Source organism: Cygnus olor, chromosome 9 (assembly GCF_009769625.2).
Source record: "Cygnus olor isolate bCygOlo1 chromosome 9, bCygOlo1.pri.v2, whole genome shotgun sequence".
Lineage (NCBI taxonomy): Eukaryota > Metazoa > Chordata > Aves > Anseriformes > Anatidae > Cygnus > Cygnus olor.
Window position 1 is genome coordinate 4,679,890 of NC_049177.1, and position 26,433 is coordinate 4,706,322.

Consider the following 26,433-nt stretch of genomic DNA (forward strand, 5'->3'; position numbering starts at 1 on the left):
TCTTGCAACATAGAGTATCAGAGGATCAACCCCCCTTCCCTGAGATGCCTTGGGTCTGTCTGAGGTATTATGGAAATTCCAGTCTCTGTTGGATGGGATGAGTGGAGTCTACAACAAGATATACACAGAGGAGACAAACTGCAGCCACAGGAGGTGGTTGCTCTTGTTTTGTGATACTTCCTCATGGAGGAAGGATGAGGACAAGCAGGGAATATATACTTCACAGTTGCTCACAGCCTTCGCAGGCTGGGATGCAGCACTGGTGGCTTTGTAACACTCGGAATACCTGAATGCTGCCCTGTTAAAATGTAACATAGCTCAATGCTCCCTGGGGTATTTAGAAACTACAGAAGGAATCTGAAAGGGTTTCACAAACTCTTTCCACTGCTGAAAGGTAGTTCAGTAGCTTATGCAGTATAATACCGTATTTTTTTTAATGAGACATCTTATTTTGATCAGCTTCAACTTCTCACGTTTCCCAAAGCAGGATGCCCTGTTCTCTAGTTGCAACAAAAACTTGACCGGAAACAATCAAGCTCTTCATGATCTGTAGTCGGGAAAGCTTGTTCAGAGGTCTCTGCAGACCATCATACAGTGTGTTGTAAATAAGCTGTCTGAACTCTGGATTGAGTATTGAAAACGTTTGAGAACTGCAAAAGGGGTCCTTGTGGTGAAAATGCTGAAATAAATGCATTGTTTTCATAAATGAGAATGTGTAGCTGACCACTTTGCACGTTGCTTATGCAGTTTACAACAATACAAGCTTCCGATAAGCTGTGTGGCAAGTCCTTAGCAATGAGGTTTGTGGTGTGTTGACTTTATGCAATGGACAGATTTAGAACAAGCTGGATTCAGGAAAGATTTTTTTTTTAATGGTTATCAGATTTACTACTGCATACTTTAGAAGGAAAGCTCTCTAAGGTGTGTTTGTCTGAGTAGACTTAAGTCCTTAGTTCTGAATGACTTGGCTAACTGAAGCACCACGATCAAACTCTTGAGGAAATAATGAACTTCTGCCAGCTTAGCTTTTTTTTTTTTTTTATTGTCATCAACTAAATATCTTTCAGTGGGTTGAAACTTGACCTTTCGAAGCTTTATCTGCTCCTTGTGGGTTTAAGGGGAAAGGCAGTTGTATGATGTATCCAGAACAGCGAGCCTTCTCAATGAACTCTTAAGCAGCTGCAACCAAATGATCCTGCAGTTTTTGCCCCTTTGGAGAAAGTAAGGGTATGGTCTCTAGGTATCTGTGCAGGCTACTAAACTATAAATATGCAAAAGCTAATAGTTGAACAGATTTCAAGATAGTGTTACTGTTTTTATCGTTCATGCAACGGAAGAAAGTTTTAAAATGATATCAGTAATAAACTAAGTCTATACAAATTATTTTTTCTCATTTAAATATAAAATATTTTATTAAATAATGAACTGAAACATGAGGTCATTAGAAACTTTGCTTTCTGCTTCCATATCATGAGCCTTTTTCCCCCCAGTATATGGGCAGCTCAGAGTTGCCATAACTGATTGATCTCTAATGTGCTTGTATACCCAGGGTCTCTTACTGATTTTTCTATATAATCTGCCCCTGCATAGAGGAGACAAACCAGATTCTTTGATATATTCTTAATGTGACTAAACCAATGCGAGTGGATTGGCTGGCTTGTCTGCAGAACATTTGGAATATTCATTCCTGAGTTGCTTTTTGTCACACGGATTGTATGGGTTATCTTACATCTAGCTGTTATAACTGAATTATTAAGTATGTCCTGTTAATTTTGTCTAGAAAGGCACTGGTATGCTAAGAATCATGCTTTCTGTGAGATGCCAAGAGGCTTAGGTATCTTTTAGCATTTTTCCAAATGCCAAAGTCCAAAACTAAGATGAATTAATATAGAAATACAGGTTTACTGTAGGATTTTCCATCTGTGTTTTTATATGAGGTGTTTCCATTCTTCCTCTGAAATGCTTTATATTACACTGTTTCTTAGGAAACTGAACAAATGTTTTGGAGGGGCATGCTTTTCTCCCCTTTACTTGTTTCTGGGGGAAGACAGACCAGGGTTAAACTTGCTCTTAACGTTGCTACTCTATGGCTGTCTTTCAAGTAAAGAAGACTCCATGAGCCTCACGCATCTATCCTGATCTTTCTTTTCTGAAGCCTCTTTTCTGTATGGTTTTAGCTACTCCTAAGGTCTATGTGCGTGTGTCTGTCAAAACTCTTACAAATGTTCACGAACTGAAGTGCATCCTCTGTGTTGCTGATCAGGAGTGGGCGCTGCTTGCCCACGTTCCTTGATGTAGCTGCTGCTAAGCCATAGCTTTTTTTCTGTTCTAGTCACTGTCCTTTGCCTGTTCTCTGTTCTCATTACATTTCTCCTTCTTTCTCTCTTAGTTTGTGGCTCCTTCTCCAGGTTTCCTCTGCAGCAGCATGTCTGTGTTGGAGTTTGGCTCCTTGAGACGGGTGATAAGAGCTCTTGAAGCACGACCAAACTGCTTGCCTGAGCCTTCTGGTCTGTAAGAGTGAGCTGGCCTTGCAGTGGCTGTTAAGGAAGACTGAGGCAGCAGACGTGGAAGGTGAGTCTTTAGGAACCGACCTGTTATCTCATCCTCAGCTACAAGGCTCCATCCCATTCAGTAACCACGGCAATGTTGCCATCCTTGCTCTTCTGTTTGCTACAGCCCTTGCAGTTTGGACAAGCATACTGTAAAAAACATTACCTCTCGCAACCCTGACTGTGCGGGGTCCCACCAAAGTGGTGGACACCAGACCTTTTAATCGTGGTGATCGATAGGGAAGGTCTGGGACCCATAGTATGGTCAATAGTACTTACTGGGCTTGGAGAGTGTCAGGGTGTTTTCTGTAGGGATAGAGAAATGTTGCAGATGTCTGAATGGTACTTGTGTGGTGTTCAATTTAAAACTTGTTCTCTTAGGCATAATCTAATAAGGGGAAAAAGGCTGTAAATTGTGTTCATTGTGGCCCATTTATAAATATAATAAGTGCTGGGAATATAAGCATGCTTATAGGCAGTGAGGGATGTTTTAACCCTCCTCCTACTACTACTAAACAGTAATTCTCTTGTTTTGCTGTGGAGCATACCAACTGAGCACTCTACTGTTGCAGAGCATGGCCTGAGTATACCTGAATTGTACGTTTGGGGATGGGAAGAGGAAAAATGTGAAAAAAACTGAAGAGAGGTGTAGGGGGCAAAGAACTGAATGGCAGTGTGGTTAAAGCATGTAAAGGTACTCTGGCTGTTGAGTTAAGGGGCGTAAGGAAGGAGACTGGATCCAACAGCTGATGATGCAGCTGAACACAAGAGGGCTACAATAACACATTTTCTCTTGACAGGAGGTTTCTGGATGGAGCTTCATTAATGCTTATTTACCTTGTGGCCTGCTCTTAGCATTATACAGCTGGGAAAAGGAATAAAATGCTACTTAACACCCTTTAAGTCCTTGAGTACACCTATCGCTTCAGTGCAGGTTGTAACAATTTGAGACTGCTATTTTTAAAACTTTTCTAGTACCTTAAACTGCTTAAATGTTGGGACTATTTGCTGAACGTGCTGTTGCTGCTGGTAAGGTACCAAAATCTGTGGCACAGATAAATCATTCTGTGTGTTCTCTAAGGATATGAATACTTTTTCTGCACTTAAACTGTGGAGAATCCAGATCTTACGAGCAAAAGAGTACATATGAAAAAGCAGGGGGAAAATTGTCTGGAAAAGTACAAACCCCTGCCTAGTAACACAAGGAAGTGTTAGATTGCTGCTTTATTGATCCAAAATGCAATTAAAAGCTACCTCCTGCAGCTGAATTTAGATTGGGCTTTTAATTTTTTTTTTCTTTTACCTATGGATCTCCTGTCAAGTGGAAAAAACCTTCACAGCAGGTCTCCCATTAAGTCACCAAGTTCAGCAGCCCGAACTCCTTGTTTCACAAAGGGCTGCTCACCTGGAATAGTCTGTGGCTCTGTGTGCCTGACAGAAGATCAGTTTAGGTGCTGAAAAATGAAACCGAGGAGTATGCTGGCTAGAGTCAGGGTAAATGGTGAGTGTTCTGCTTTGTTTGTTGTGGTACTTGTCAGTAAAGACGCTTCTCTCTGCAATAAAAGGGCGTGTGGTTTTGTTTTTTTTTCAGAAGGAAATTTGGCAGTTGTTTAGAAATGAGAACTTTGTTTTCTTCCTTATATAAAGTATGTTGCAGGCTTAGGACTTCATCAGTCCAGAGCATCTGACTTTTTTAAGCAGTGACTTCTTTTCAAATAAATAATGTCGAAACTCACCAAAGCTTACACCTAGGATCTAGAAAAGGCTTTATCAGCAGCTCAATGCACACAAGGCTTATTGAAGTCACTCTAACACTTGATGTGAAAATTGTCTGCTTCTGAACATGATAAGCTGCTGGAAGAGTGGAATATAAACTAAGAGAATGCAGCATCCAGCAGCAGTAAAAAAAAAAAAAAAATAATCTTGCCTTCATTTAAAGCCTTGTCAAAGGGCCCTCAGGAAAGGAATTTTCCTCCAGGCAGTGACGGAAGCAAAAAGAGAAGGGCCACAAAGTCTTCTTGCAGCCTATTTTGAGTTAGAGGAATAACTCCGTTGCTTTGCGAGCTTTTGTGCTCAGGTGAATTAACTGGACCTAAGGAAAGAACCCAAAGGAGTCTATGGCATGGCATTTTTCTGGCTTAAGGACACCCCCACCAGTGCAGCTGGCATAACCCTGTGCCACAGCTGCCTCCCCCACTCCCATTGCTGTGCAACACTGATAACCATCAGCAGTCGCTACTTGGGAAGTCTGAGCTATCTTCATCACAAAGTTACCCAGGCACACTGTGCCCGGTGGTGGGGAAGCAAGGGAGGGGGAGAATTCCAACTCTATCACTTCTAGTTAGTCAGTCATTAAGTACAGCCTGGCTTTCTGCTCTGGAAAGCATCTAATTTAGGCGTGATCCTATATCTGCAGTCCTGTTTCTGTAGGGCAGCAAAATTCATCCCTCTGCTAAGCTGCAAGATTGGCCATAATGTGTTGAAGTTGGCCTCTGCCTTTAACGTGCACTGTAAGCATGGTGTGTTTGCTGCTGCTGCTTGTTTTCTGATGTATTTGCGAAAACACAAAAGCAGCAGACTGGTTCTCCTGAGTTCATGGGTCTACTTAGGTTAGGTCTTTGCATGGAAAAGTAAGATTATTGGGAAAGGATTAGGCAGGGAAAAAAAAAGTATTGTCCATTACTGGAGTAAGTTACGTAGCTGAGAAGGATGTAGGCTGCTGAAGGGAGTTGCTTTCCTGAAACTTTTTTTCTGGGACGTGGGGAGCGAGTTGGGATGATGTGTTCAGCCTTTACTTTCTAATTAATTTTGGAGATGAAAATGTTGATACGTGCAACTCCAGTACAACTGCACTGTGGTGTCCGCATTCTTGCATGTTAGGCAAATCCAGTCCAACTGCACGTACCTGGCATACCAGCTGGCTTTCAGAGATGGGGCTTTCTGAGTTCCACAGTGGTGCCTGAGGACATTCCCCATTTGGCAATAGTGAGGAACATCTGGGTTTTGCCCGCAGAGCCAGCTCTGTTGTTCTGTATAGGCCACAGCAGGTGGGGCTGGGGGTTGAATGGGACAGGAGCATGATTCTGCGCTTGGGAAACCAAATGCGGACCTCCTGGGGAAGGCAGCATGCCTGTCGTTCAGCATGGCAGCTTTTGTAGCCTATTTACTCATTCCAGCTACCTTTCAGAGAATCTAGGAACAGGTTTTGGTCTGCTTTGTCAGATGCTGATAGCAGTAAGTGTGTATTTGGCAGACTTAGTGATGGTGTCCTGGCAAAATCAGTGTGGCCAGCATGGCATAGTGTGTGCTGCACCACAGCAGTGCTGTAAAAGGCGAGCATTTTCATGCAGTCTGTAGATAGTGCTGCTTTATAGGCCCAGGGCGTGTTCTCAGGAAGTGACAGAGGCCAGAGGCAAACAAGCAAATGAAGCATCAGCGGGGTCTGCAGGGAGCTGGGACTTGTGCTTATCGTGTTGTGCAATCCAGAAATGAAACCAGAGGGGTCATCAGCCAGCAGCAGTACAGCACAGCGCTCATCATGCTGTGGGGTTAGAAAACAGAAACGAGAACTGAGCGAACAGAAGTGGAGGTTTCTGTGAATGTGTGTAGACCAAATCATAGTTTATGGAGGGCAGAGGTCATGCATGCTGAGGAAACTGTGCAAAATGCCTCCACGCCTTTAAATGAGCATAAGGATCATATCCCTGCATGTACATCTGTACTGACATGTATTCTTTACAGTGAAGAGGATGCAGCTGCATGGGTGATCTAGGCATAGATACGCATGTAGGCGTAGGCCTAGAATGCCTCAGTGATGATGTTTTCTTTCTTGTAGAATCAGGTTGTGTTTTTTTTTTTTTTTGACATCCCTCAATTTCTGCTGGCTATAAAGCTTAGTTCTTCTCTCCTTTTCCTTTAGAAAGCATGAATTCTTCAGTTTTTGCAAGGAGAAAACTAGGAAAAATTCTGGCCCTTCAATGGGGTGGGTAGGATGCCATCCCTTGTCTCTGTTCTTGCCAGCGTTTCTAACTGTGAGTGGATTTCACCGCAGTGGCTGTCTCTGATGTGTGCATGCTATTGCTTTTGTCCAAGGGATATCCCTTCTTTGCTGAAGCCAGAGGCTTGGAAAGAGATTCCCCCCAGTGACAGCCACTGACACCGCAGTGTCCCCTGGAGTGCCTGAGCTCCTTCACATTTCCCTTCCTTGCCGGTGACTCAGATGCATCCAGTGCTGCGTGCAGGAGCCGGGCATGTCCTGACTCCAGACCCATCACATGTGGTGAGATGCATATGGTGCACGGGGGGAGCATCTCTCCTTGGGACTACCACTGTGGGAGTTGAACATCCTAACTCTTCCCATTTTATGTTTCTAACTCTTCCCATTTTATGTTTCTAACTCTTCCCATTTTATGTTTCTAACTCTTCCCATTTTATGTTTTTTTGGTAGTTTGCGTCTGGATCAGCTTTGTGGTAAGAGCTTGCGAAGCCTCAGGCCTGGATTTAGAGCGTCCGACTCAGATGCTGAGTCTGTGGAAGCTGCGTGTTCTTTTGGCACCAGCTACTCCCCAGCAAATCCCTGCCAGAGGTTACGGGGATTCGCTGATCGGCTGGCAGAGCCACTCACGTCTCGCTCCCGCATCCAGCTCAGCCAAAAAGAACAGGTTAGCAAAGCCCGGCCGTTTACGGTATTTAAGCTATCCGGGTCTCGCTCCGGTGGGGATGGCCGCAGAACAGTGGTGCCAGCGGCTCTGCCGGTGCGCCGCAAGGCGTGGGTGCCGGCTGCTCGGGCCGTGCGGCTGGGACGGGGGGCGCACTGCTCCCGAACCCCGCTCGGGCTGCGCCGAGAGGCTCCCGCAGCACCCGGGGTCAGCCCTGGGCGGGCCGGGCCTCCGGCTTCCCAGACGTGGGGCCGCCTGCGGGCAGCGGCGCGGCCACCCCGGGCGGGACGCGGGGAGCGGCCCGGCCCGGCCCTGCCCCGGCGGCCCTCGGGGCTCGGGCGCCGGGCTCCCTCCGCGGGGCGGCGGCAGGTGCGGGGAGGAGGCGCCGGGGAGTTTCCGTTCGGGGCATTGTGGGAAGGCGCGATGCGGCCGGGGCCTCACCTGGCGGGCGGGAGGCAGCCGGCAGCCAGCCGGGCCGGGCCGGCTCCCAGCCTGCGGCCGCCGCCGCACCATGGTAAGTGGGCCCCGCGCTGCCCCGAGATGGCGGCGGTGCCCCGGGGGGGGGGGCGCCCCTCGCCTCGACGGGAGGGCCCCCGGGCACCCGGCTCCGGGTTGACCTGGCCGCCGGGCCCCCGGGGCAGACGGCGGAGCTCGGGGGGAGGTCGGCGGGGGTGTGGTGCGGTGAGGTGAGGGGGACGGGGCAGGGAGCAAAAGGCAGCGCGACCCTCTCCTGCGTTCTCGGTCACGGAGAAAAGAAACTTTTCTTCCCTGAGAAATCCCTCTGCTGGAATGAATGGCCCGAGCTGCGTTTCAGCAGAGGTAAAATGCACGGAGGGCTGTCCCAGCTGTTCCAACGGGTGGGAGCCCTGTTCCCAAGGGAGCTCGGGCAAGGTCTGCGCCTTTTGGAGGAAATGAACGTTGGGTTCTTTTTATTTCCTCCTATCTGACCCTTGGGGTGAACTTCAGTCGTGCTGACAGACTTCGGTAGCCAACCAGGAAAACAAGGCTGCTCTGGAGAGAGTTGATTAAGGCTTCCTGTAACCCGAGGAGCTCAGGTTCAAGTCAGCGCCGTGCCTGGAGGAGTATCGAGTTTGCTTTCACATGGGTCCTAGTCTTCTGGCTGGCCGGTGTCTGAGCATTGCAATTTCGGGCAGTAGGTTTTCTTCTGTCAGGAGCACGGGGAAGAGCTCTTTCCCCATGCGTGTTCCCCAGTGTCTGGTGAGCAGAGGGCTCGTGCGGAGCCTTGCCTTCAGCCCAGGGGCCTCTGCTCGGCTGCCTCGTCTCCCGAGAGCTGTAGGAGCTTAGTCAGTAATAGTTCTGCCTTCCTGCCAGGGTTGGCTGAAGTTGTTTCGTCAGGTTCAGAAAGAAAGTGACGGATGCTCATGTGTGCGGTTTGGTAGAGTCTAAGCTAAAAAAAACTAACCACTCAAGTAGGGTGCAGTTCATGGCGAAATGATGAGTGGGCGATAGGAGTAACATATCTGTGTGATAGGGACTGTATGGGTCTGGTCTGTTCCTACGGTGCGTGTTGACAGCTGGACTACCTGCGCAACCTGGACCCTTGGCTGGGTAGAGGTGGCAGCAGCTGCTTGTTTGAGCTTGTACCAGGGCTGCATAGGGGCAGCAGCCCTCCAGGTTAAAGGGATCCTGCGAGGGAAGCCCTTCAGTTCTTCATCCGTGTGCTTGCAGAGTCTGGTGGTTGTTTGCTGGGATCAGAAAAGGTTGCCGTGGTTATTCTCTTTTGTTAAATGCGATGACCGACATCCGTGGAATAATGGCTAGATTTTCCCCAAGGAGGACTGTGGGCTCTCAAGCAGTAAGATGGTCAGTGATATCTTGTAATTGAGAAAGCATCTCGCTGTTTGATAATTCAGGCTTAGGGCAGGTTCTGCAAGCATGCCCCAAGCTTCTGTCTTGCCCAGTTTGCCTATTGTGTGCATCTGTAATATCAGTTACCAGCAGTGCAATTGCACAGGAGTCTCTGCTTTCATTGGAGGTTGAATTTTGATGTTTGGCTGTGTCCTCAAAGGTGGAGCTGAGCTGTTTCTTTTCAGTGGTTTGGTCAGAACACACCTCATATTTGTTGTCTAGTGTATTTAGAAAAATGTACCCTGTCATTACATTAGCATATAGAATATGTGCAGTAATGAATTTACAGATGGCGATGCAGTCTCCACGCCTTAAGTCCTCATACATATATTCAACCTTTCTGGTTACACCCTGAGACAGCCCCACATATTAATTTCCCTCATGTAAAGCTTATGTAAATAACTGGAGTTCCTATTTTGCCCTTGAAGGTCAGTAAATATGGGAGGTGATTTCGGGGAAGCTGAGCTCAGCACTCTGCCCTGGTGCACTTCACAAATGCCAGTTCCTAAAGCACTCACAGTGGTCCCAAGGGAGCAGTGCTTACAGTAGCACTGCTTATTAGCAGTATTGTCTGCTGTATCAATTATAATTTTTTAAAACGTGTGTGTTCCTTGTTTTTCCTTTTCTGAGGCATTGCTGTAATAATGCTTGCTGGCATTATAACATCAACTAGTGCTGTCAGCCTTACCCTGTTCTCCTATTGTAGAACCAGTGCTGATGAAAGGGTGCTTTTGTCAGGGTACTCTTTCACTTAAAATTCCTCTGTCTGTCATCCAGCCTCTGTGAAGGGTGGTTGCACTGGGTTTACCGGTCAAGAATTAAGGGTTATTGGGTTACAAACCATGAATAAGCCTTATTCAGGCTCACAACTGAAGAACTTCCAGCAGGTCATTTAAACTCATTAGATCGGTTCCTCCTGTTTGGTATGAGGTAGTTGTGCTAGCCACCACTATCACATGGTCTGAGATTTGAATGGAAGGTAATGGTACCACCTCTCAGCAGGAGGGTGGTTTCAATTGTTTGCTCTGTTGCAAATCTCCAGGCAAGTTTCAGGAAAGTATCTGTTTAGCAAAGTTTCCTTCGCATCCTGCTGAGAATGACCGGTTTACTGCTCAGCTGCTACCTTGTGACAGGTCAAACAAAGACTTTTTAGAAAAAAAGACTAAATTCTCCTCCCTGATGTGTATTGTTGCAGTGAAGAAACATTTCCTGAAGGACTGCGTTCTCAATGGATAAGAAAGTGAAAGAGCAGGGACTGAACAGAGAGGAGAAAAATATTTTTTTCCCCAAGGACACATGTTGCTGTAGTCTTTCGTGTCCGTAAGTGTTGCAACACCTTGATCCTACTGCCACCTCACCGTTACCAGTATAATCTCGATGAGAGTACATGGTTCTGCTTGCATAGCTTTGAGTGCAGAGTTGTTGCCTACATAGTAAAAGGCCCTGCCTCCCTCCTGCCTGCGCTGTTCGTCAGTACAGTGAGAAAAATCAGTTCCTGTAGACGTGATCTGAAGCCCTGGAGAAAGATCAAAAGAATTCCCCTGAGAACGGGGGGCTCTACAAACATACTTGGCCTGAATAGAAAAGGAGCTGGCAAGCAGTGTTTCCATTTAGCCAGACATTTGATACCCATCGCTGATCGAGGAGCTTGGGTGGAAATGTTAGTTGAGGTGACTGCAGGTGCTGACACCTGCCTGGTGTTTGTAAATGAACTCTCAGCTCTTCCGAATATTGACTTTCCCAACAGTCTCGGTGCCCGTAATTGCTAAAATAAACACGGATCTGTAAAAGATGTTTTCAGTGTTTTGCAGAACTTACTATCTACAGTTTGAAGAAGAACGTGCTCTAAACCTTGCCTGCCTTTTTCCACTTTGATACAGCAGCGTATTGGCCTAGCGGAGATGAACTTTGCCTTTAGGAATTTAACTAGGAAAGACAGGAAGGGCAGCAGATACGAATAGGTGAGAGAAGGAGAGAAAATCACAAGTAAATGAATCCAGCTGGTTGAAGTAGCGTTATACGTGGTGGGGGAGGTGAGGGGGGAGTACATGTGATATTTCAATGTTTGTCGTGTAGCGTACTGTTTGTTTGGGATCTGATAGTAGTAATGGAATGGCATTGCTTTGAGAAGATCCTGAGATGTTTCAGCTTGGAAAGATGACTACAGGGGAAATTACGCAAATGCATGAAATTATGAATACTGTAAGAATGCTTCCTAACCAGAAGTGTCAGAGTACAACCTCTGACGTTTTTAGGCACTAAAAGTAAAGAAAACTAAAGAGAATATTTTCTCATACAGCACAGGTGAAAGATTTTTACTCCACTGCCAAGGGTTCCGTGGGTGTCTTATTAGTCAGGCAGTTCACAGAAGATGAGTCCACAGGTGTGTTGTCTGGATCCGGTTTCTGTCCCTAAATCCTTAACTCTGTGATTCCTGGAGACTGAGGAGTACCAGCAGAATGATTTTATGCATGCCCTGCTTCTTACAGTCTGCCCTCCTGGAAACTGCTCAGATCAGAGTGGTACTCGGGGGAATGCACCCTTTGGTGTTCAGTTACCACCGTATCATTCAGCTGGACTTGTGAATACCATTTTGTGGGATTTGCTAGGAAAAATGTTTTTTAGGGTTCTTTTCAGGAAGCCTGCAGTCTCTGGCTGCTGACGTGATCCTCCTCCGGCTTTGGATGTTCTCTCTTGAATACTCACTATCATTACTAGAGACTGCCTGGACTTCTTGGCTGTGCAGTGATTGTGATTCACACTTAACAGTCTCTGGGCAATATGCTCAGCGTGTGGAGCATGTCAAAATGTTTGCCTCTTTGCAGTTTTTCTGTATCTTTCGATACAAAATCCTATGCTTTATAAACCGTCGTGTAGACCTTCTGAAGTCATCAGTTGTATGCAAAAGCAGCAAAGGGACAGAATGATGGAGGCACTGAAGAAACCAGTGGGTCAAGGAGGGCAGGTAGAGCTGCTTCTGCTGCAGTACCGACAGGATTTATGCTTTGGCATTTGGCATATGCAGCAGGCATTTATGTGAGCCAGTTGTAGTCTTCCCAGTGATGCCTAAATTAAACCAGTACTGCTGCTGTAAAAATAATCCTTTTTGTTACCTATGCACAGCTACTAATTGCCATTCCTTCCCATCCATTTCCCTGCTGTCCTATTCCTCCAGGCTGTCATCTGCATTCGCTTGGCTGCTCTGGGTGTGTGCTTTCTTGAGCCCTGGGCCTTGGCATTTTTGCAGACGCTGTAGTTTAGAGAGGTATAAGATCCCATCGTATACAAATGGTTTTTCATTTGTGAGTAGGAACGTAGCATGCAGTGGAGGAGGAACAGAAACTAAAATTAACGTTTGTGTTTGAAGGCAAGCATGATGTGCCTTTCTGGCCAGACACGTCTTCCTGGCCTAATATCTCCTGGATTCATGGTTCTCAATATCACAGACGTAACCCCAGGTGCTCTATGCACCAGTCTCTTTTCTCTAACTTGCTGAATTTGTGTAAGATGTCTGTCTGCTATCTTCTTTTCAGGCCTGAGAAGAAAAGATAGCGTTAAAAGCCCTCTTCAGCAGCCAGTAAATGTCTGTGGTTGCCTTACTGCTTGCAGGTAGTTTTGCTCAGAGGCTTGCAGCTCCAGATGGCTAGTCAGCCAGTGCAGGGATTCCTGCATGATCATCACCCTCTGCTTAGTCCCCTGAGGTGAGTGATAGACATAAAGCACAAGGAAATAAGAAATGGAGTAATTTTGATTTGATGAAAATGCAGACGTTTACCATGTTGTGCCTTTGTCTCACAGCCCACGAAGCGTTCAGAGAGTGTCTGGTTGTCTGCTCGCAGATCTAGAAAAGTCATGGGAATGTCTGAATGACCTACAACAAAACGAAGTGCTCAGACCTCTCAACCACCAGGCTCAGAAACATAAGTCACGTTCCTCAAATAAGTCATGTTCTACTTGATACCTCTTTCTCCATTTGGCATTTCCCAAGAACGAAGCCACTTACCAGATACCAGCTCCTGCTACACCAGGAGGGAGTATAAAGGCCAGTATAGCAAATGACCTGAACAGAGGAAAGCTAGTCCTGTAGCGGGGTCTGAGCCTGGAGACTCAGATTCAATCCCTTGCTTTCCAACATGCTTCTGAGGTTTGTGTATCCTGCCTGCCTTAGCCCCTGTTCAGGTAACAGAGGAGAGCATGCCACAGGTGGACAGTGAACATGAGGGGATGTGACTGTTGAAATGCAACCTGTTATTTTTGAATCTTAACTTGTTAATTGCCTGCATCTGAGTGTATTTCAGCTGTGAAATAAGGCTTTAGCAGATCGGTCTCTTCAGAGCTGTCCTGTCGTCGCTTCGGATCCTGTGAATAGTGAGCGCATGAGCTGAGGGCAGTGGTGGGATGGGACCTCAGGCATGTCCTTTCCTCCAAGTCTCAGAACAAGACCTGGATGAATAGCAGAATTAATTTTTCATCCAGAAACTTGCACTCGAACAATTTTTTTCATTTTGGAGGCAAAATTTGGGACCACCATAAAGCATTTGGTGAGATCCTGTGCTCTGGCTCTTCTTTCCGTAAACGGTAGTTGTTTCTTTCATTTTTCATGTTTAGGTTACTAAATCCATGTCTTTTTTTTGACCCTAATAAAAAGTGCCATTTTTAAAATGGAAAATTGAGAATGTCTCCATTGAAAATGCCTAAATGAAGTGCTTCAGTGTTTCCTGAAAATGACTTGGATGCTTTTTCAAGTCACTCAACAAATGATCCAAACTCATGTCTGTCTTCAGTCCCTCCAGAGTTCATTTTCCCAGTGAGTGGCTCTGTTGATGTGATGTACAGGAACTGGTGGAGTCGGTGTGAGGCTGCTGCAAGACCTGTGGTGTCCGCACCCTATGGGGCACTGGTGTCCCCAGCCTGCAGCGCGGTCCCTCCACTGGCTGAGGAGCCAGGGGAATGCGAGGCGCCAGGGGAATGCTGTCTACCTTGTTGTGTCCCCTGCCCCAGGGCAAAGCCTTGTACCTTTGCTCCTGAGAGGTCAGAGGCAAGGGAAGGACACTGCAGTACCACACACAGCAGGGTTCTGCAAATAACTGATAAGGCAAAGTGGAAACGAGAGTAAAAGTGACTGCACCTTTTGCCAGAGTCCAGTGGACTAGCTTTTAGCTCTGTTTCTTCACAGACCCTTCTGGGACCAGACTGGGAAAATGGCTTGTGACTGTAAAATAGTCTGAGGCTAAGGCGAATCACAGGCAGTTCAGCTTCTTGTAATAAAAGGGTTTTAACATACACACAAAAACCTCAGATAGCCTTGGCACTTCCCCTGCTTTCTGGTGAGTCAGTTCATTAGGGGCAGTGCTCCTGGCAGTTTGTTCAGCCTCCTGCCTCATCTCCTCCTCCTTAGAACTGCCTAACCGAGATTTGCTAACCCCAGCAATGTATAAACAAATGAAGATAGGTCTGAGACCCTGGCAGAAGAGATGTGATTACACAGTTAATAATTGTTCTAAATGTTTTCAAATGGTGCTGCTCTCTGCGGGGTCAGCCAGCCAACATCCCCGCAGGTGCCAAGGCTGGAGGTGCGAGCACCAGCTCCAGTGGTTGTGGTGTGGCCACCGTTCTGAGCTCTCAAATTGCAGAGTCTGAGGCAGGTTTTTTGCACGCTTCTTGCATTGATTCGTTCTTGCTTATTGCCTGGAAAAGAGTAATTCCTCTTGCAGGAATAAAAACAAAAAAAAAGTTACAAGTTAAGAAAAGTGAGAATAATTATCTTCTGCATCTACATCCTGGAGGTTTTTAGGTCTTGTGCTACCTCTCCTCTCTGGAGTGGTGCTAGGAACCCAGCCTTACTGCTGGTGGGACACTAGCAGCTGCAAGGAGGAGGCAGGAGGCTGCCCGTGTTGCGGGGAGGAGGTTATGGAAGGAATGCTGCTGGCTTGTGAGAAAGGAGCCAAGGTCATGAGGACTGCACATGCAGCCATAAGCAGGAGTGGGAGGGAGTCTGCAGTGGGGGCGAGCGCAGGCAGTGATGTGTCAGCTCCTGCGGCAGGACGAGGGATGCACAGCTGCTCTGAGCGCTGTTTTCCCAGCCTTAGGTAGGGTCAGAAGTGTTTTTGGCTCGGAAGTTCAGCTCAGCTATACCATTTCAATTATGGGCTTGCTTAACTCAAGTAAGGCTATCAGGAAAGTTGTTGGCTGGATCAATACTACATGGAGTACGGATCCTTCAAACGCTAGTGTGCCGGTCAATTTAAACTCTTACTTCAGTAATAAAATAAGGATGAGTTCTGCATCGTGAAGAGAATAAAATCAATGTGTAACTATAGTCACATGTGCCTGTAATGATCTGGCACAGGTTTTATTGCACGGACTTTGGATGCATTGTTTAGGGGAAATTGTTCAGAAATGTTCCTAATGGAGATTAAGCTGGAAGGAGCTCTGTGCCAGTTGGACAACAATACGCTACTTCGGCATTCTTGTGTTGCTGGTTTTTCACTTATTTTTTTTCCTTACTTGCTTACATCAGAGAGACTGCGCTTTAAATCTTAAAGCTAGGATTCTGCAGCAGTCAATAAACCTGTCAGCTTCTGTGATGCTGAGAGTAAAACTTTGAGTAACAGTAAACAAATGAGGAAATTAACATTTTTAATAAGGTAGCCTGGTCCCAGGGTTTTACATCCTTGCTCTAAAAATCCCTTAGCCCCCAGTATGTATGTATTAAAGGTCAATAGCCAGATGGTGACTTCGTGCAGCTGAAGAATACCAACATACTTATACTTGAGTGTGTTACTCTTCTGCCTTTCCCTGGTGTGTCTAGGACATTAATGCGTTAGGTGAGTAGCCGTCCATACAGTATGTCTTTCTCGCTTTACCCTAATAGCCTGGCTTTCCAAACCACGTATGTGCTCACAGTAGCTGTGTGTTTTTCACGGTTATTCATTCTTTTTTTTTTTTAAAAGAAACATTTTAATGACAGGTTTTGTTCATTTTGAGGTGTGTTGTAAAAATAAGCAGATGTAAAAGAATTCTGGACAGCCATCTATGTTGAGGAAGATGTTTTTTCATATCAGAGGTAGGAATGGCAAATCATAAAAGACAAGCAGAATATGAACTCAGACTAAAGCAATATGAGAGGATCAAGCAGACTTCAAGGGAGTCAGAATAAGTTAAGAGAACTTTATGATGAAAAGCTGCTTTCTCTCAACCAGGTAGAGCCAGTCAGTCTGGCTTTCCCAAGGCTTCTGTCAGCAGTGGTTGTCATGTCAGCAGCCAAAGGTGGGGCTTTTTTCATCCCATTACCCTTTTTATGTGGTCCATGACTTTTTCTTGATTAGCATGTCATATTGCCTCAGCTGGCAACAGCAGGCTTAAACTTAGAATTTTTAAATAGAACTCAAGAGTTTCTGAGTTCTGCCAAGCTGTGTATTTTAGGATAGTAATTCCTAATTCGCAATTATTAGTTACTGCCAAGCTGTGTATTTTAGGATAGTAATTCCTAATTCGCAATTATTAGTTACTTGTTCAGGAGCCTTTCTGTTTGATAGAGGTGACTTTGATTAGGGAGAGCTCTTAACTGAATTTGGAAAGGTGACAGCTGAAGCACAATCTAAAAACCTCGCTGCTTGAGAGGCAGAGCTACCTCCCTGAGCAAATCCTTGCCAAAACCGAGCACCCATGAGAGAGAAGCCTGGCTTCATCTCGTGGCCTTCCAGCAGCCCTCTCCTCTCAGCTCTCTCCTCTCCTTTCCTGCCTTCCCTCCCCAGAGGTGACTTGCAGTTCTCCCAAGTGCTCCAGGTGCTACAGAACAGCTTTGAAAACAGTTGGAAAATGCTCTACAGGTGGACTTAGGGAGGCAGAGAACATAGCTAGGGTGGTTTCTTCTCACAGTGGGGTGAATTAGATCCTCTCAGCATTGACCCTTTGAGTTCACCTTGCAGGAAGAAACGTGGCAACTTTTAAATGCTTATGGTGTTGGACAGCAACATGGAAAAGTGATGCTGGGAGTCAGGAAAACCTGTTTTGTCTTCCCGTGCAGTCTTCTTCATTTGATATCCTTACCGATGGTTTGTTCTGTATGTAATGCAGTGTAGTCTGGAGTCCTGTAGACAGCCTCACTAAACACTGCAGTGCATGTTAAAACCTCCGTAAAAGCTACCAGGGATCCAAGTTTGCAACCAGTGAGCTGGGTGTGAAGTGTTTAGCTGGCTTAGGATGTAAGCCTTCTGTGTTTGGCATTTTTGATGTCTCTTCTATTTACTGTGAAATTATTCTGTGTCAGAAGCCTACCATTTGATTTTCCAGTAGCCCTGGAACTAAGGGTACAGTTTGTCATCCTGGCTAGTTCTGTAGATCTCCATAAAGCAGAAGGCCTGTAATTTTCTGACCTGTTATATAGAGTAGCTACAGCTAGTTCAGAGAAGGGGACAGAGTTCAGGTTTAGAAAAGTGGTTTGAATTCTTGATTTCCAAGAAATCTGTTTCTTCAACTAGAAAATAACAGCCTATAAATACAAAATGCAGTCTTTCAGCTACTTACAGGCATTTATGGAGATGATTTGGCACCATGCAGTAGGTGGCTGGGTCTGATTCAGTAAAACAAGATAATAAAATTACACTCAACTCTCAGACTGAAGCCTGTCTCCTACAGACTCCACATGCGAGGACAGCTGATGCTGTGATAGGAACTGCACTTCTCATCCCGACCCAGTCTAGCTTGGACCTAAAAATCCTCTCCAGCGTCACTTGTGGGTCTGGTGGTTGTTAGTCATAGCCAGCACACCCTGGAGATGTCCAGAAGGAAACCAAGCACTCTGCTTCAGAGGTGTTTGATTCAAAGCAAGTCGTTTCTCTTTGCTTTACTCTGGAATTAGAACTTTTAAAAATCAGACGAATTGCAGGATAATCTGCCTCTATTTCTAGCTTGGCTGCTGAAAGCCAACCCTGAATTCCTTAATCAACATCTTGTTAGTGGCACTATAGAAAAGGAAGTATGTTTCCACAGTCGAGGAGCAAGGAACAGATGAGCTGTTACATTGGTGTTTATGCAGTATTTCAACGTTTCCAGGTTTGTTGATGCATCAACATCTTTCCAGTGAGCTGTAATCAGCAGAGCTATGAGAGTGAAAAATGTGTTGTATCGTGTCAAGGTGGCTGGGCAGAGCAAAGCTGAACTGAATGAAATGGCAATAGCAACGTAGCAATTTGATGTTTACACTTAGAGGAATTAAGCCATTTAGCCTCATGAGAATGTAATTTTGTTTATCTCCTAGAGAGTTCTCCAGTTTGAATGGAGTTTAGAAGGTAAAAAAAAAAAGGGGGTGGGAGGGGCAGAAGAGTCAAAAGAGGGAGAAAAAATATTTTTTTTCCCCTAAGTATCTGCAACTTGAGAGCATACTAGTTTGCTGCCAACTGTAAAACTGGAGATGGACTACAGCAGAGGCTCTTATCTGTTTTCCAGCTGTAAGTATTTCCATAATAGTAAAATCGATTTAAGGGGTATGCAGCTCTATTTTGCATGAGTATGTATGGAAGTATGTTTGAGTATGTATGGAAGACCCACAAGATAGGATTTTTGAAGCTAGTATACGAATCCTGTGTCCATAGATACCTTGTAATTGCAAAGTATGTTAACTTCACTCATGAAAGTGTTGGTAAAACATCAGCTGCATCTTTACAAAAAATAGTGGAGTTTTCAAAGCAATTCTAAATGGAGAGCAGCTCACTTTCCTATGGGTGAAACATGGCATGCTGAAGTATGCTAATCAGTAGAAAATGGCAATAATATTCACAGAATTCCCTCGTTTATTGATATATACCCTTTTAAAGCCATAGGGTTGCTCTCCTGGAGATATATTTATTGCTTACAGATACTCAGGTTTAAGGTCCATAAGGTCCAACAGCTGAACCTAAACGTGACTACCCTTTCTTTATCTTTGCCTATCAAAGCACTGCAAGCCAAGATATCTTCCTGAGGGTGTAAGAAACTTGTCTCAAACAGCATGATCTTGTTATGCCGACATGCTCTCAGCTTTTGCTAGGGATTCATTGGCTAATTCCCTGCATTTTCAATCAAATCTGATCATCCTCTCCTATCTGATTCAATGCATTTTTAGAAATTTGTTTATCAAATAGCTGCTAGCTGTGCCTGATTGCTTTTAAATGGACACCTGTGGACCTGCTGCTTTTATCTTCAGAACCTCTGCGCTGCTTTTCAAAATGCACTCCTCTTCACAAAGGCTCTGGAGTTAATGGTGCTGTGCAGCAAGCAAAAGAGTGTTTTGTTCATCCAGCTTGTCTCAGTGGACAAAGTGTATGGACTGTCCCTTCATCTACCTCGAGGAGGTAACCCTGACAGCTGGAATATTACCATGTCAAAAACCAGCTGGTAATATGGACAAAGAAAGGCAAGAACATGGTGCTTTGATCTCCACTGTAATTAGGCCATGTGTACTGCCAGCAGCATAATTATTTTTATTTAGCAAACTCATCTGGAGGGTATTACAGTGCTCAACACAAGGCAGCTACAAAATCCTTGTAGTTCTATCAAACACATTAGCCTAATGATAGTGAGAGCCATATTTGCAGCAGCTGATTCTGCCACAGGCAGATATGAATAAAACAATCCACCCTTCCTTAAAATGATCCCCTATTTGAAGTCTTTCCCAATATAGTCAGAACTCTTATCTCCAGGTTACTCAACAACTCTGTGACCTAATAACTAAAGAATGCTTCTGAATTATGAATATTAGCGTTTTCTGTAAAATCCAGTTGTTATTTTTTTCTTTTTTAAAGTAGAAACCTCTCAAGCGCACTTCTCTGCTGGGACTTGATAGTAATCGTGAACCTTAACTTCAGTCTTTATTGGGGAGATGGAGTGATGGAGGAATTATAGGCACAACAACCAGCTGGAATAGAAAACGAGGGAGAAGGGACGAGGGTGTAGATTGAGAAGTTATAGGGAAGAGTTTGGTCGACTAATGGAAATGTGGTCGTGGTGAGGGACCTGCCAGCCCCGGTCTCTCTTCTGCTGGGAGCTTGCAAGGATCACAAGTAAGTGAGGACAAGGAGGCTTCTATGCTGCTCCCTAGTCCTGCCAGCACCAGGGGAAGCCTTGTCTCTGCACGGTCATGCAGGTGGCTGCGGCTGCAGATGGAAATCCTTCCTGGGAGAACTTGGCCTCCGAGCCTTGGTGCTGTTGAGAGAAGCCATGGGGATGCCTGTCAAAAAGCAGAGCAGGTCACGGTGTCTTCAGCCATTGAAAGCGTCTCTCGCCCCTTCAGGTTTTTTCATGTAGCAGAGGACATCTCATTGAGATGAATGTCATCCTCAAATAGATCTCCTGCATTCTTAAAGCCATTTCTGTGCTGCGGGTAGATGACTTACTAGACCGTTAAAGGCTTGGTATAGCCAGTTACTTTCATCTGCTTATAAAAGTACTTGTATAAATGGGCACTGACACTTCTCGCCCAAAGGCCCGCTGGCATTTAAAAGGTAGCGCTTCTGTATTTCAGTAACACTGCTAATTCTAAGCATGAAAAAAATCACGGGACAAAACATGTAAAATTATGACTGGTTTTGAAATTGAAATTTTGGAACAGTACATCTAGTGCTTCTTTAATGTAATGTCCTAGGTCACTGAGGTCTGTCCTTTGTTGTCACGCTCGTCTGCGTTTCATAAATTCTTTACTAAAAGTAGTTGAGCTCCCTTTCCAAAGTAGTTGGCTTCTTTCTTCTGCTCCTTATAGCCTCTTCTAGGGACATACTGCTTAGTGTGTAACTGCAAAGAGTGCAATGCCAGAGCTGTTGGTGATGGTGATCACTAGCTTGGTATTCATTTTCCCATCTTGTGCCCCACACTGTGCATCTGTGACTTTCCCATCCCCTCTGTATTGTGTACCTTTAGTCCCTTTGCTAACATCTCCAGTCTTGCTGGAGGAGGGACTGGGGCCCTCTTCTCACCACCGCAAAGGGGTGATGCTCTTCCAGTTCCCCAGGGAAGCAGCAGAATAGAAAGCAAAGCCACCGGTTGCCCGAGGTAAGGAAGTGCGGGTGGGAGAGGATATGAAGGGGACATGCAGGGAGGGGACGTCTGCTAGGGAAGGCAGCAGGAGGGGAAGCATCCCAGCTTCCATGCTCAGCCTCCCCCAGACCTCCCGTTGGGGTCAGAGGTACCTGTGCTGAGGTCTGAGCTGTCCTGTGGCAGGCACAGAAGTGCCTTCCTGCCACTGCCCGGGGCAGAGCTGGCTGTGCCCAGAGCTAACCTTGTTGCTTTGTTTACTCTAGATACACTTTATACTGCTGTTCAGTCGACAGGGGAAATTAAGACTTCAGAAATGGTATACGACACTACCTGACAAAGAGAAGAAAAAGATCGTTCGAGAAATTGTTCAGATTATTTTGGCTCGCCATCAAAAAACAAGTAGTTTTGTTGACTGGAAAGACCTCAAGCTTGTTTACAAAAGGTGTGAGTAATTTTATGAGAACATGTAATTACTAATCATATAAATAACATGCTACAAGTGGAAAAATAAAGGCTCACTTTAGCACTTGGGTTTGTTTTTACACTAAGATATTGGCAACCTGCCATCATGAATCTAACAGCACAATGACCCTGGATAAATTGGCAGGGTAAATTATGGAGTAAAAAAGTATTTGTACAATCTATCAAATGAAAACAAAATGGAGTAATGTAGTAAGTATTTGTGGCTGAAATTCTGTTAGAGAAGGCTTAGGCTCCTGATTCTTCAGGATGGTCTACTGAGAAGTGTGGGCTTCATCAGACTCTGAGAAAGGCTGCAAGAAGGGTTCTGAGGCACTTTCAACATTTTAACGCTTTTTGTCTTTGAAATACTTGTTGCTCTGAAAAGTGTTAATTCCTGTTTCCTTTTCCAAACAAGTAATTTGCACAAGGCTTAGCGATAACTAACTTCTAATTCTTGTGAAGAGACTTGTAGTAAGCAGAAGTAGGTTTAAGATATAGCACATTATACAAATAAGTGACATCTTCAGTTAAGCAAAAATTGCCTTTCTTGCTGTGAAGTGGTGGATGTAAACGTCTGATCACATGCTGTGATAAGCTGGGGCTCTGGCCATGGCACCAGAGAGCTGAGGTAGATTGTTACTCCCATCTTGGAACAATTTAAACAAAGTTTTGGTGCAAGTAAGTTGTGAAGATTGACTGGGAGAAGTAGTTTCATGTTTTCTGGCCCATGCAAAACGGCATCAGTCATTCAGTAGCCAGCAGGCTTACTGAGATGTAACACTTTCCACCTTTATTTTTTCCTTTATTTTTATTTTGTTAAGAAAGAGCAGTAACTGCAGCAGGCGAGGGAAATGTTTAAAGTACAGCTGTCTTACTGTTTGTTTTGTTGAGACTAGTGTTGGAGCCGCTTTGCCAAGGGCTAGAGTTTGCTTTTCTAACTAAATTAATAATTTGTTTAAATTACCGGATCTTATTCAGTGCTTTCTAGGACACCATGAGAATGAAAGAAGATTATTTTAGAGACAAGATAGACATTAAATATCACTTGTGTAACTTTTAAGAGCCTTTGCTCTTAGTGTCCAGCTGTTCACTCTCCTGTTTTTGCCTTTATTTTCCTAGGTATGCTAGTTTGTATTTCTGTTGTGCAATAGAAGACCAGGATAATGAGCTCCTGACACTAGAGGTCGTTCATCGATACGTAGAACTTCTGGACAGATACTTTGGAAACGTAGGTTTCACTCTCTACCACGAACTGCATTGCTGGTTGGCTGATAAACAGATACCTGTTGCTGTTTTGCTTTGTGTTTCCATCTACACTAATTGGCCCTTAGTCTCTGTCAGTCCAAAGGGAAATTCATTATTAGAATATTTTATAAAATAATTCTGAAAATATCATAAGATCAAGTTTATATTCTTACTTCTAAATAAAATTAACATTGATATTTTCTCTGGGTATAGGATTTAAGGGAAAAGCTTGAGAAATATTTTTTAAAAATGACAACACTGGGTAACAGTATTTTAATTCTCCCTCTTGACATCTTCAGCTATAAAAACAGCAAATAGATTTTCATAATATTGTATAACAATTGAGAGCACATAAAGATGAGGAAAAGTGTTGTTTTTTTTCTTTTCCAAAGAAAAGACCCGAGAAAGGTTCAAATTAGTCTGATCTAGTGGGTGGCACATGATTTTTTTTTTTCTCACTACTTTAATTCATCTCGTGTCTAAATCACTGTGCCATGACTCACGTTTGTACTGTCGCAAAACAAAAAAGCAGTTAGTGACTGTAAGGTCACTAGGACAGGGAATTTGTCTTGCTCTCTGAAACTGTGTGTGAATATATGTAACCCATATTACATAGGTTGTATAAGACCTACTATAACGTTAGTAGGCTTGGAAGTCAGCTTTGTTGTCTGAAACCCAGAACGCGGGTAGTGTATTTTATAAAATATAGTAAGTAGAATATCTTTGCTATAAGTCTAGGCTATAAACGTGAAGAGAATATGTGCAGAAGCTGCAATATTGCCTAAAATGCAGTATTCTTCTTCACCTGGCTACCTGCCATGAGAGTGCGTATACATTTGATCATTTGAAAAAACTTCTAGCCCAATACCGTTCATAATGCTGTAAAGTGATTTAAAGTGGGATTTTTTTTTCCTGCCAGGTGTGTGAGCTGGATATTATCTTTAATTTTGAAAAAGCTTATTTTATTCTTGACGAGTTTATAATTGGTGGAGAAGTACAAGACACTTCAAAGAGGTCTGCGGTGAAAGCCATAGAAGACTCTGACATGTTGCAGGAGGTAAGGCCGAGGAAGACTAAAGGCAAACACCTCATCTTCCTGCATCTTCCTTGTTTGACAGGAGCTTAAAATATAGCTTAGCACTTCCGGTACTTAACTATCCAAGTGTGGTTTAAGTTCAGTTTTAATAAGTGCAACAACACAATTAAAGGAGCAGTTACATAAGCTTTCAATTCAATCCTCTTGCATCTTGCAAAATCATCTGCAAGCTCTTTATATGCTGCCTTTGCTTTCTTGCAGTTTAAATGCTATAGTTTCTTGGATGCTATATTAAGAAACAGGTTAAGATATATCTAAGATATTAAATATATGTACATAATCTAAGATTACATTTTATGTATACATAAATATAGAAAAATCTGTTGTTTCATTAATACATTGGAAACAATGACCTACAATGAACATTTAAAATTGGAAAGAGTATGTGCTAGAAAACTCCCATTTTTATTCTTAAACACCTGTGCGGTTTTTCTACGAGGCACAGATATGTAACCTTTATTCAAAACCCCTCAGGGAATTTCTTCTGTAACTCATAGCGTTAAGCCAGCAGTGGCAAAAGCAGTTGAATGTGATAGATTGACTTCAATTTCCTGGGTACTGAAGGATCCATCCTAATATTGAAGGAAACAGCATGATGGTAGATCTAGTTAGGGACACGCTATGGAGTTGCCCAGTTTTTCAAACTGGGCTGGTGTTAGCATGTGAAACCAGGCCAGCTTCGTACAAAGGTCAGCTAGACGTGGTGAATTTAGCTACAGCTGTGGTATGTTGTTATATGAAGATCAGATTCTAAAAGTCTGTTAAGGTTTTTAAAGTAGAATTATTTCTACATTAATCTGATCTAATTCCATGCAAAAATACAAATATATATATATATATAAAAATAACAGGACAAGAGGGTTTGGTTCAAAGATTCTATATTACTCTGCTGCTTCATAATGTATCAATTGTTTTTCTTTTTTCTCCAGACAGTGGAAGAGTACATGAACAAGCCTGCATTTTAATGTTAAAACTACCTGGAAAGAGAACTGCTATATACACCTGTAAAATGCACTTGCTGAAATTGCTTCCCAATGTGCCAGATCCTCAGAGAAATACCAAAAAACTATAACTTAAAGGGGTTTGTTTGTATAATGATCAAGATGAAGGTCAGCTGATGTAGCACAGGGTTTAACAATTCTGTGTTTGGATTACTCTGCATGTGAGTTTCTGAGAATTGTTTTTACCCTTGTTCTAGTTTCTCTTCTCCTTGCTGGACTGAACAGTTGTTTTGTATCATGTCTTTTAGCTATGGGTTTTGTCATCATAAAATGTTAATCTGGCAGTACATGGAAGAGGTATATTTACTGGTTTTGGTCCACTGCTGACCATATGACTCTACTTTTGTACAAATGTCCATTATTTTGAATGTAATGATTTTTCTGCTCTAATAATAATTTTTTTTCTAAAAGCCAAATTGTTGTGGGCCCTGATTTAATAAGCTTGTTTTGAAAAGATTAACCACTCTCCTGAAGAAGAAATGTAGTTTTCCTTGGCCCAGCCACTTTCAGTTGTAGTGTCTTCCTTCTCTTTTCTGCTCTACTCTGCTAGTAAGACAGTTCTCCAACTGCTATTAGAGCACAGGCTACACTTCCATTTCATCTAGAAGACTGTTCTGACTTGAGGCAGACTTCTCCCAGGTTTCACAAATCCTTTTTGCTTCTGCATGTGGATGGCCTGTCTCTGTCTTCCTAGATCTCCTGGACCTGGAGAAAAGCTATACAGCCTTTGGAAACATACAGCTCAAGAGCAGGAGATATCCTGAAGAGGAGGAAATAGTCTTTGGGATTTTAGGGTGAAGATCTTGTGTATCTTTTGACTCTGTATTCTCCGATGACCATCTTTCTTAGGAGGATTTTCCATTCCCCAATTCACATATCTATTAGGATGAGGTAGGCTAGCTTTCTAATAGTTGAAATGGTCTATTTTTCTGAAGGCTGGACAATTTAATTAACTTTTTATAACTTCACAAGCTCCACAAATGGAAAAAGGGTAAAATAGAGAGGGGAAGAATTGGTTGGGCTGTACATCCTATTACGTGTTACAAGACATTGGAGTTATAAAACATTGTACTTGTATATGTGGGGAATCGGGTGTGTTAGCTCGCCTATCTTTCTGTTAGTGTAATTTGAACTCAATAAGCTGATTGAACTGGCTTCCTCAGATAGATTATTTTCTTTAACAGACTTCAAAGCTGAGAGAAATTCTCTTTATCCCGTTACTTGTAGCTAGATATTGTCTCTGTCAAGTCATGAAATTACCTTATACAAAACTTAGGTAAGTTATCAGACAAATATGCCAGAATGATCCGAGCATTGATTTGCATTTCCCTTCAACATTTATTTTCTTTGATTTCTGGGATGTACAAGGAGTATTTTCTTTCAGGGATTTTTCTAATCTTTAAATGTCCTGCATGATTATTCTAATTTTTCATTGCTCCTTCCTTCCCAGTCTGTCTGTATGTTCCTGAGGGAGGTTTTTTCTCTTTTTGGTGGGTGGAAGCACTTTGACACAACATGATAACTTTGCTAATTGTCAACCC

The 26,433-nt window shown here is 43.9% G+C and overlaps 1 protein-coding gene and 1 long non-coding RNA gene across 3 annotated transcripts; both read left to right on the plus strand.

Moving 5' to 3' along the window:
• Positions 1 to 6,957: 6,957 nt before the first annotated feature.
• On the plus strand, positions 6,958 to 25,308 carry AP1S3 (adaptor related protein complex 1 subunit sigma 3). 2 transcript variants are annotated; one of them, XM_040568110.1, is made up of 5 exons: positions 6,958 to 7,210; positions 21,352 to 21,530; positions 22,670 to 22,778; positions 23,715 to 23,852; positions 24,821 to 25,308. In XM_040568110.1, exons 1-5 carry the CDS (start codon positions 6,959 to 6,961, stop codon positions 24,854 to 24,856), a joined length of 714 nt encoding a protein of 237 aa, XP_040424044.1. In that variant the 5' UTR covers position 6,958; the 3' UTR covers positions 24,857 to 25,308. The 2 variants fall into 2 exon arrangements, with proteins under 2 accessions (XP_040424044.1, XP_040424045.1); XM_040568111.1 differs by lacking the exon at positions 6,958 to 7,210 and adding an exon at positions 7,599 to 7,721.
• LOC121075147 lies at positions 11,069 to 16,122 on the plus strand. The gene is made up of 2 exons (XR_005822750.1): positions 11,069 to 12,777; positions 12,875 to 16,122. It is a non-coding gene; the product is annotated as an uncharacterized LOC121075147 (long non-coding RNA).
• Positions 25,309 to 26,433: the final 1,125 nt, after the last annotated feature.

Coding starts and splice junctions, on each gene's coding strand:
- AP1S3 (XM_040568110.1), top strand. CDS start 6,959: ATGTTTCTAACTCTTCCCATTTTATGTTTTTTTGGTAGTTTGCGTCTG. Junction 7,211..21,351: donor AGCTCAGCCAAAAAGAACAG/GTTAGCAAAGCC, acceptor TGTTTACTCTAG/ATACACTTTATACTGCTGTT. Junction 22,779..23,714: donor TGGACAGATACTTTGGAAAC/GTAGGTTTCACT, acceptor TTTTCCTGCCAG/GTGTGTGAGCTGGATATTAT.